We start from the raw sequence: 10,137 nt of genomic DNA, 5'->3' as shown, positions 1-10,137 counted from the left end.
ATGAATCAAAGTTGTGATTATTCAAATAAAAATTGTGATTGATATTGGTTATTTTTAGAATTTGGACTCTAATGATAAAAGAAATTCATGTGAAAAGTTATAAGTTCTTATTTAATTTTTACTATTCACATAATAAAAGTTGTAATTATTTAAATGAAAATTATAATTAAAAAAATAAATCCAAACCTATTATTTTTATTTTAAATAAAAAAAACTTTCTCTATTTTAAATTATAAGATACTTTTAGATAAAATTTTATATACTAATTAACTTCATTAAATACACTTAACAATCTTATCTTTCCAAAATAAAAATATAAAATTTCAAAAATAATCATCATTTAATATATTAAAAAGAAAAGAGATAAAATTAATTATAAAGAAAGAAAGGATAATATTAAAATTGGTGCATTTAATAAATCTCAATATACTTAAAGTGTTTTATGTTTTGAGATGGAGAAACTATTTTAAAAATACTTTAAAATTTAAGACGGAAAGATTAATTTAGTCATTTATTTTAAAACTTAAAAAAAATTATGATATTTAAAAAAAATAATATTATTTATATATTTTGATGAAATTTTATTATATTTTTCCTGTCTCTTTTTAGGTTATATTTTCTTGGCCAATTGTCCTTTCCTTTCTAACTCGTTGACTGGCAAACAACTGTGACTTTGGCACCAGAGAGAAGAAGATTCTCGAAAAAAAAAAAAAAATCAAAGAATTGTAAACGAGCAACGGTCTTTCTTAAAGTGATTTAGCTTTGGCCTTGCCTCGTTGCGTTGCTCCGAGGCTGAGAGCTGCGACTAGTTTCTAAAGGATGGCCCCACTATCTTTATGGCGCGCTGGAACAAGGCTTGCTCTGTTTGCCTCCGCCATTGGCGGCGGTGCCGCCACTGCCGCCATAGCCACCTCCGATGACCCCGAGACTGCCCTCAAGCTATGCACCACCGTCCCCCCTCGCCTCATCCGCGACGCCATCACCGCTGCCAACATTGCTTTCGGTAACCTTGATATCTCCGAACTTCCATAATTGGAGATTTGCGTCACCGTGATATCGTAGTTTGTGATTTTTTTTTTTGGTACTTGCTTCTTGTCATAGATTCATTTGAGTTTAAATGTTTCCCTTAGTTGATGAATAGTGGAGGTGAGCTGGCGGGATATTTGAAGGATGGTCAGGGGTCAAGAGATATAGCTTTTCGAACTCGAGTAGGTTCTAATTCGGAAAATACCTGTATAAAATTTGCCTCTGGTGAAACCAATTCAACGGCCCAAGTTTTTTATTCGAGTAAGACTGTTTACATTGGGTTTGGTGATACCGTGATATAGACTTGACTACATTTGCCATATACACACACACGGATGTGATCATTTGTCTATATGCGCCTTATTGATCAAGGATAATCTCGAAGTTATTATATATATATTTCTTTGTAAACGGAGCTGGGCTTAAGCTGGTTTTCTTCTTGTATTTCATTAGATTATGAATATTCCCTGTGGGGACTGCCGGAAGGAAGTAATGAGCGGTCAGCAGTCAAGCACGAAGTTCACCTCCGCTCTGCACGTAAACTTCAAGATCTGTGTTTTAAGAACGGAGGGATTTATATAAAGCTTGGCCAACATATTGGGCAGTTGGTGTGTTGGTTTCCTCTTTAAATCTTATGGATAAAATGCAAGTCTGATTTATTTTCAGACAAGAATACTTAATTCTTCTTTAAATCTCATGTATGTTCTTGACTCTTGACAGGAATACTTAATTCCTCAAGAATATATTCAGACAATGAGGGAGTCAATGTTGAATAAATGTCCAGTTTCTTCATATGATCAAGTATGCGAGGTCTTTAAGAAAGAACTTGGAGAAACACCTGATACAGTATGTTTAATTTCCTATTGACAAAAGCTTCATTTTAACTGGAAGGATTTGGCATTCCCATGCGCTTCTAATGCTTATCTGTAATTTGTTATGAAATACTGCTGTAGTGGTGGCTAAATTAAGCCTTCTAATGTGCAGATATTTTCTGAATTCGATCCAGTTCCAATTGCAAGTGCTTCCCTTGCCCAAGTTCATGTAGCCCGCACCCATGATGGGCAAAAAGTTGCTGTGAAGGTTTTGATTTTTTCTGTTTTATTAATGATTAATTTATTTTGAATCAAATTTCTTTCTGTGAATTAAGCATTAGTATTTCTTATGAAAATTTCTTGTACTTGTCCTTGGAATTTGTTGATATCCAGGTTCAACATACTCACATGACTGATACTGCGGCCGCAGATCATGCCACTGTGGAATTTATTGTGAACACTTTGCATAGGATTTTCCCCAGTTTTGATTATAGGTACTATTGCAATTGCAATGCTTTTACCTGTTTGAGATTAACCAAGTTAATGATTGGGAAATTTAGGAGCCATCTGGGTCAGCAACATGCTTATCATAACTGATAGATGCCTGTACCTCCGCTTCTATTTAAATGACAAAATTACCTAATTCTTACATACTAGTTAAACTAACTTAACTAATTCATGTCTTAAACCTACTTCCATTTTTGCAATTCTACCCTTATATAAAAGCCCACTTTATTCGCTGACCTTTAATGGGGAAGACAACATTTATAGCAAGTCATTTTATACGTTCAATAGGGACATGTTGGGAACAATATTAAATTAAATACTCCTCAAATTTTGTAATTTGTCTTATGAATAGAGACAAATCACCTTCCACAATTTTTTCCTACGGAGGGAGTATTAGAGGAACTGAGCAATATAAGTTTTCTGAGCAACAATTATTAAGCCTTATCTATCTTCCTTCTACTATGTTGCCTTGCAATTCCATTGATGCTACAGTTCTTTTGACTTCTGTCTTCAGATGGCTGGTTGATGAAATACGGGAAAGTTTTACCCAAGGTGAGTTGCTAACTGCAAAAAATGTCTGGGCCTATTAAAAGTATAAATCTGTCAGCACATGCATTTTGATGACTCTTGCATAATGGTTGATGAACTTTTTTGTGTTAACTAATGCCGTTGCTGCTGCTGTGTTTTTCCGGCCAAACATGGAACAAAACATGTGCCTGTGTGGGTGTTAAATTGATTTCATAATGCATATATCATTTAATATAATGATGCGGGACAAACACAAAAAATTGTGAAGGGAAGAGGATTTGAGGAGAGAAAAAATAAGATGTGGGTGAAAGAACATCAATAATTTTTGTTTTGGTGTGGTAAAATTGAAGTTATATAGGCTTTTCGAACTCTAAGGAAGTGAGCATTGCAATGTTGGATGCCTACCAACTAACACCAATTGGAATTGAATTGAAACCTTTTGGACAAGGCTTCATCATACTAAATGAGCCAGCTTTTGATGGTAAAAGACTCTTATTACAATTTTGTTGTATTCAACAGTATTCAATTATCAATTGTTCCTAATAAAAGGGCAAAGTTATGTGTAAATAGGCAAAAACAACTTACTTGATGATTGTTTTCCTGAACTGTAATAAACCGAGTAATCCTATTTTGAATTTCTAATTCATAGGCAAATACACTTCAGTGCCTTTGTTGTGGCCTGTTTACATTTTGATGCCAAATTATTTAAATGTGTGCATTCTAGTGCCATGTGGTTTGCTGTTAGCATAGCCTTCCCCCCTCCCCCTTTCTCTCATTTGCTATTTTCACACCAAATGATTTCTGATCTGTCTAATTGATGTTTTGGCTTCCAGGAATTGAACTTTTTGACTGAGGCAAAGAATAGTGAGAAATGTTTGGAGAACTTCCAGAGGTTTTCTCCTCATATTGCAAACTATATATATGCACCAAAAGTTTATTGGAATCTAAGCACTTCAAAGTTGCTAACGATGGAATTCATGGATGGTGCCCAAATAAATGATGTAAAGACCATTAGAAGACTCGGGATCCGTCCACATGATGTTTCAACATTGGTAAGTGCTGATGAGATATGATTCTCGTCGACTGTAGAAGATTTGGATTATTTAGAATTTAATTATTCAATATTTTCTTTATTTCCTGATCCTATCCAGATTGTTAGATTTATTTTTCAGTTGTTGTTCGATAATTCTCTCCCTAAAATCTCTCCAATATGCTGATTTGAGTAACAGTGTTGTTTCTACCAATCCATTAGAAATTATGTTTCGATTCTTCAAATAAACAGATTTGATAATCATCTTCTGGTCCTGCTCAATAAGTTCTTGTATGTGGGCTTTGTTATAGATCCTTGAGCTACTTGTTTCAAGAATGACTTGTATTGGGAATCCTACTTACCCATTGTCAGCTATGCTTCAGTTTTGGAGTATATACCATGGTAGATCATGTATGGCTTTGCAATGAAATGATGGATAGGTGGTAGTTTTTGGGAGGTTTGTTCTAACAGATTATTATTTTGTGCTATGACATCTTGGATTGGATATAATATGGATGTAAACTAAAAGAATGATTCGACAAAGTTTGTTAGTTAAATGAGGAACTTTTTATTATTATTGTATATGATATGCAATTTCTAAATTATATATCTGTGACCAATATAATTTAGTAAAATGTGATAATTGTCTATGCAGGTCAGTCAAACTTTTGCTGAAATGATGTTCAAGCATGGATTTGTGCATTGTGATCCTCATGCTGCTAACCTATTGGTTCGTCCATTGCCTTCTAGCAGACTGAACATCCTGGGTAAGGATTTGTCCCCTAGCCAAACTCGAAGTCTTTGTACAACTGTGGTTGCAAGATTTGGGATCTGAGTATGCTCTAACAATTCCCCACAAATGAAAGTAACATCTGGGAGCCACTTAATGACAAAGTGTAAAACCCTGTCATTATTCGAACAGCATGCTTTGTTGGTGTAAACACGTAGAAATGGTAGTGCCAAGATACCAGAACAGCAGGAACTTGAGAAATTGAATGTAATTGATGTAAATGATAATCAGTAGAATGTGTCCATACTGGTGATGGTGCTTTTATGAGAAACGGGAAAGACATGCACTGTAGTTCTTCCAGATGAATGCTATCTCCTTGCTGCCTTCTTGAGATTATGATTGAAATTTGAGATGTGGGTGTCCATGTGTGTCATAGCTTGGTGGATAATTTTTTATTTCCATTTTTTTTGGGTCAAAGTTTCTCATTTATTTCTTATCTCAATTCTCATATATAGGCAAGAGGAAACCACAGTTGATTCTTTTAGACCATGGACTTTATAAAGAGCTCGATTTCCATACAAGAATTAATTATGCTTCCCTGTGGAAGGTACATTACTTATTTTTCATATTTGCTCTGATATATCTCATTTGAGATTGTTGATTGCATCTCCTTCATTTTCTCCTATGGTACAGGCATTGGTATTTGCTGATGCTAGGGGGATAAAGGAGTATAGTGCTAAATTGGGTGCTGGAGAGGATTTATATGCACTATTTGCAGGAGTTCTAACCATGAGACCATGGAATAGAGTTGTTGACCAATCTGTGGATCATTTAGTGATAAAGGGAAGTGAGAGCGAGATATCAGAATTGCAGGTGAGCTCTGCTTTAAAGGCAATCTCTTATATATTTCGGTTTTTATCAGCCTAAGGTTAATACTGTTCTGAAATTTATGGTATGTTTGGTTCTATGGATGAAAATGAAGTCCCTTTCTATCCTCTTCGCATACTGTATATTATACTTTAATTGTCATTATTTAATAATGTCTGTTTTTTCTAACCTTTTAAAAGTAGGGGTGTGATGGTGATTTTCGTTCATGATTTTTTTTTTTTTTTTTAAAAAAATTCAAATCCATTTTCTGTTTTACACTTTTTCATTTTTGTACCAAACATGTCCTGGGTGAAAGCAAAGAAGGTATTGTTGGCAGAAGATGAGAAGAAAGGTATTGAAGAAAAATACACTCTCCAGTTCTTGTACATTCCTTTATTTCAAAATATAAGATGAGCTCCAAGGGTATGTTTGGGTTCAGGAGAATGAAGAGGAAGGAAGGGAAGGGAAGGGAAATGATCAGAATTTATCAAGTAAATATTTTCTCTGGTTAGATTTAAATCGAATATGTTAACCCACATTGTTATGATATTAGCATTAGATATTCTTTATTGTAAACAGCCAAAGGATCAAATCCTTATAAGGACCATATTTTAGTCTGATTTTTTGGCATAGTTTAGGACTACGTTATCTCCAATCTAGGATAGTTATTGTATATATAACTACCTCTCGTATATAGTACTCAGATCAATGAGATGCTCTTTAACCCATTATAAATATATTTTCCTTCTAAAATATGTTTGGATGGAAAGAATGAATAAAAAGGACAAAGTGTTCATTTTCAAAACAAAACAAAATCTCCAAATAAATTTTTTTCTCTACCCAGCACTTTCATTCCATTACCTTCTATCTAAACATACCCATAGAGATAAAGATCCATGAAAACTGTAAGACTCTTCAATAATGATGAACTCTTGACGCTAACACTTCCGCTATGTAAGAGTTATTCTTGAGTATCAGACAAGTTTCTCAGCATGTTGTTCTAAAATTTGTTACCTGAAATCTATTATTTTGTCTTTAACTTTGTGGCCGTGTCAGAACTTTGATCATGCTGGGTTTCGATAGGAAAAGAGTGTTCTATTGTATTGTATGATATTCTGTGTCCTGCAGCTGAACCCGTCCTTGAATTGCTCTGTTATAGTAAAGTTCAGCGGTTCACGTGTGCATGTGTGATTGTTCCACAAGTGTTTCATAGGTTTAGAGCTTGTAATAATTAGGTGCAAGTAGAGCAAGGTTGAGTTACTTTTGATGGTGTGGTGAATTATTAGCATTTGAAAATGATTACCCTTGTGTGTCTAGTGTAGAATGAAATAAAACGTTGAGATGACCGTGCTAATTTCTTTTGCAGCTGTATGCTTCTCAGTATTTCTCTCAAATCTCAGAGCTTCTGAGGAGATTACCACGTGTAATTCTGTTAATGCTGAAGACAAATGACTGTTTACGTGCAGTCAACAATTCTCTGGTACAGATCATTCTAACTCTGTCCGCACTCTACTTCATTAACTAATGCGACCTTAGGATGTTTTTGGCTGAGTAAATAAGGATGGTGGGAATGGGAATGAGTGAGGAGTATGTTTTTATTATTTTTAACAACCCAGGAAAGGGGGTGAGTGAATTTTATTCCCTTGGAAATGTGAATTCCCTCAAATGAGGGACTGGTAACTTGAATGAAATTTCCATTTCATAAAATCAGACACAATTTCAACTATCTCCCCTGCTAATGAGCCACTTCCACCACCACCTCCAACGCAAATGAGAATTCTTGTTGTATAGTTTTGGCTACCATATACTTTAAAAAGTAATTTCATTATTTCTAAACTTGGATATTATCTTCCTTGAATTGATTTTTTTCTGTTCATTTGTTTATTATACTATTTACCTAACATTAGCATGGAATGAAGTGAAATCCTTATTCCATACTGGCCATATCCAAGACAGCCATGGTACTGATGATTATATATTATCACTTCCCCAAATTCTCCTCAAAACAAAATCTGATCTGAATGTCTTTTAAGGATTGCAATTGATTAAAGAGATTATATGAAACGGCGTCGTATGAAACATTGCCAAGTTCCTTCATTTTGTTGATTGACACAATCTTAATTAATTTTCTCCAATATTACCAACAATGCTAATGTTGAGCATGTAGTGAACTCGAACGGCTTGCTCAAGTTAGCTTCTATTGATTTTTTTGTCATCTTAATGGTTCTCTAAAATCGCGTGAAAATTTTCAAATATACCACTTCCAGCTTTTTCTTTTTTTCGGTTAAAACAAAATGTAAGGTGATCATTCTTAGGCTAATAATTTGTACCTCTTTTTTATTCCCCCTTTGATATTAAAAAAAAAAAAAAGGTGATAATTGATACTAGAAATCACTTCAAAACTGCAATTATATTCTAAGGGATTTATATTTGTAGTTAAAAAGAAGAATGTACATCATCTATTTCTGATATAGTGGAGTAGCTGTTTCTGTTTTCTATGACAAACACATTGATATTCTTGTTTTCTTTGGCCATCTTGTTCAGTTGCAGGGATCTTCTTTGGAGACATTTTATATCATTGGTAAGGTTTCTTCGAAGGCTGTTATCGAGGCAAAGATGTCGCAAAGCAAATCCCTTTTAACTTGGTTGAGTGTTATATTGGATGGCATTTTGCTGGAAGGGAGGCTCTGGGGAATGCAGGTAGCCTTGTGGCTTTTACAACTCAGAAAGGCGTTATCCTGGTCAAACCAAGGATCATATTTCATAAAGTAGGCGTTCTCTGCCAAATTCGTTTTCCGAATTAATCCATTCTTTTGTAAAACAAGTTACTCTATTTTTTATCTCCGTGGTCAGAATCCGGATTCCCATTTTGGCAGATTCTTTTAGCTAATATTGGGGTCAAAAGTAGATGTTCAACTTACCATTTTTTATTTGTTGTACACGTATAATCTTGTATTCATTCTGATACCTGAAATTTGTTGTAAGTCCCTATTAATAAGGAGAGTAGTTAATTGAAAAATAATGAAGACAATAGAGTTCAATTCAGCTGAAGCATTTGTAACTTGTTTGATGACTCTTTATATTCCGTCCTTGCGCTCTTGTTGTTTGCTGAAATACGAGGTAAGCGTGACTGTGTTGGACATTGACTCAATTAGTGTTGGATTATGTCTATTTCATCAGTGTAAGGTGTGTTTAGTTGGAGGGGAGAGGAGAGGTCTAAAAATGATTTTTGTTGGGTCAAGAGAAAGAAAGAGAGGTAATATTAATTTATTATTATGTCCTTACATGCTAAATTTTATTTTATTTTTACTTTTTCTCATATAAACCAGTTTTAGAATAGTATTTTTTTTTTTTTAACTCACTTCGTATCTATTTTTTTTAAATTAAACCTCGTCCTCCAAAAAGGTTATTATTTGATGAGCCTCGCTGAACAACTCCGAGTGGAACTGCAGCTATGACAATAGTGGTATACATACAGGGAAAGAAAAGAACTTTTTTGGATGAAGAATCTTAACAAATGACCGAGTTCACAAAGCAATTTAGCCCAGAAAACCATCTTCAAGAAAAATTTGCACAAGAATCATTAACATGACAAAAAGCATGCAACAACAGAACATAAGCTCAATACTGGTGTCTTGTGGGACAAAATGGGGTAAGTGGCAAAGAGAAAAAAAATGTCAGTCCTGAGGCACAGTGAGAGCGACAGGCAGCGATGAAAGTCTAGAGAGTGAAAGAAGATCCAGTTCATTCATTTTCATACATGGGCAATGATTTTTTAACCAAATGATGGGGCATTTTTCCTCCCCTCCAACCAAACACATATCTTAAAGAGCAGCTTGTTGAGGTGTATTTTGACTTATTTTGAGTTTAGAATTCTGTTGTTCGATTGAATTAACCATTAAGAAGGCAAAAATAGTTTTGCAATCCAGTATATTACTGAATATCTATTCGTGATATTTTCGAATTCCCATTCAGGAAAAGGAATAAGGAATCGAGCTGAGCAGAGTTAACTTTTCAATAAAGGAAGTTATCCGAATAGTTCAAGTCAAGAAGTCGGCTGTTAATTCTTAAAGCTTACTCCTCCCAATAGATGATCGTGTTACTCTCTCTAATCATAATATAAACCAGGTTAATTAATTTATGATTTATAAATAATGTTATTTAAAACTTTAAATTCTTAAAAATATCTATTTATACCTTTATTAAATGTTTTATATAAGAACATTAATAATAGTAATTAAAATTTTAATACATAATTTTAAAAAAAATAAATGAAGTAGAAGTATAGTTAGAAAAAAATCATTCAATGTTTTATATTTTAGACTAAGTAAATTTTTAAAGATGTTTTATATTGTCAGTTGAAGAAACTATGATCTAGATTATTTTTATGGTAATTTGCGCATCAATTATGTCATTATGACTATATTTCTCTATGGTTATCTCAAGGATGTTGTACATCAGATGATGACAGAATTCGAAAACGTGAATTGGGTGAAATCTATAAGAAGTAGTTGAACTTCTAACGCAAACTCTGAAACAACGTGTTTGAATTAATGAGAATTTAAATTTAGATTTATACTAAATCTTTCATTTGAGTGTACAAAAAAATTGTGAATTTAAATTTAGTTTAAATTCAA

The 10,137-nt window shown here is 33.7% G+C and overlaps 1 protein-coding gene across 1 annotated transcript; it reads left to right on the top strand.

Moving 5' to 3' along the window:
* The first annotated feature begins 764 nt into the window (after nucleotides 1-764).
* Nucleotides 765-8,354, top strand: LOC129304031 (putative ABC1 protein At2g40090). The gene is given in 13 exon segments (XM_054943653.1): nucleotides 765-1,003; nucleotides 1,480-1,634; nucleotides 1,747-1,872; nucleotides 2,011-2,106; nucleotides 2,232-2,332; nucleotides 2,860-2,887; nucleotides 2,889-2,897; nucleotides 3,707-3,925; nucleotides 4,559-4,670; nucleotides 5,149-5,240; nucleotides 5,327-5,506; nucleotides 6,867-6,980; nucleotides 8,045-8,354. Coding segments are annotated over 13 exon segments (1,644 nt in total). The 5' UTR covers nucleotides 765-819; the 3' UTR covers nucleotides 8,273-8,354.
* The last annotated feature ends 1,783 nt before the right edge of the window (nucleotides 8,355-10,137 follow it).

This window comes from Prosopis cineraria, unplaced genomic scaffold (assembly GCF_029017545.1).
Source record: "Prosopis cineraria cultivar Desert tree isolate PC_DT_omini unplaced genomic scaffold, ASM2901754v1 PC2, whole genome shotgun sequence".
NCBI lineage: Eukaryota > Viridiplantae > Streptophyta > Magnoliopsida > Fabales > Fabaceae > Prosopis > Prosopis cineraria.
The sequence above is the reverse complement of the archived record's forward strand: the minus strand, read 5'-3'. Positions and strand labels throughout refer to the sequence as shown.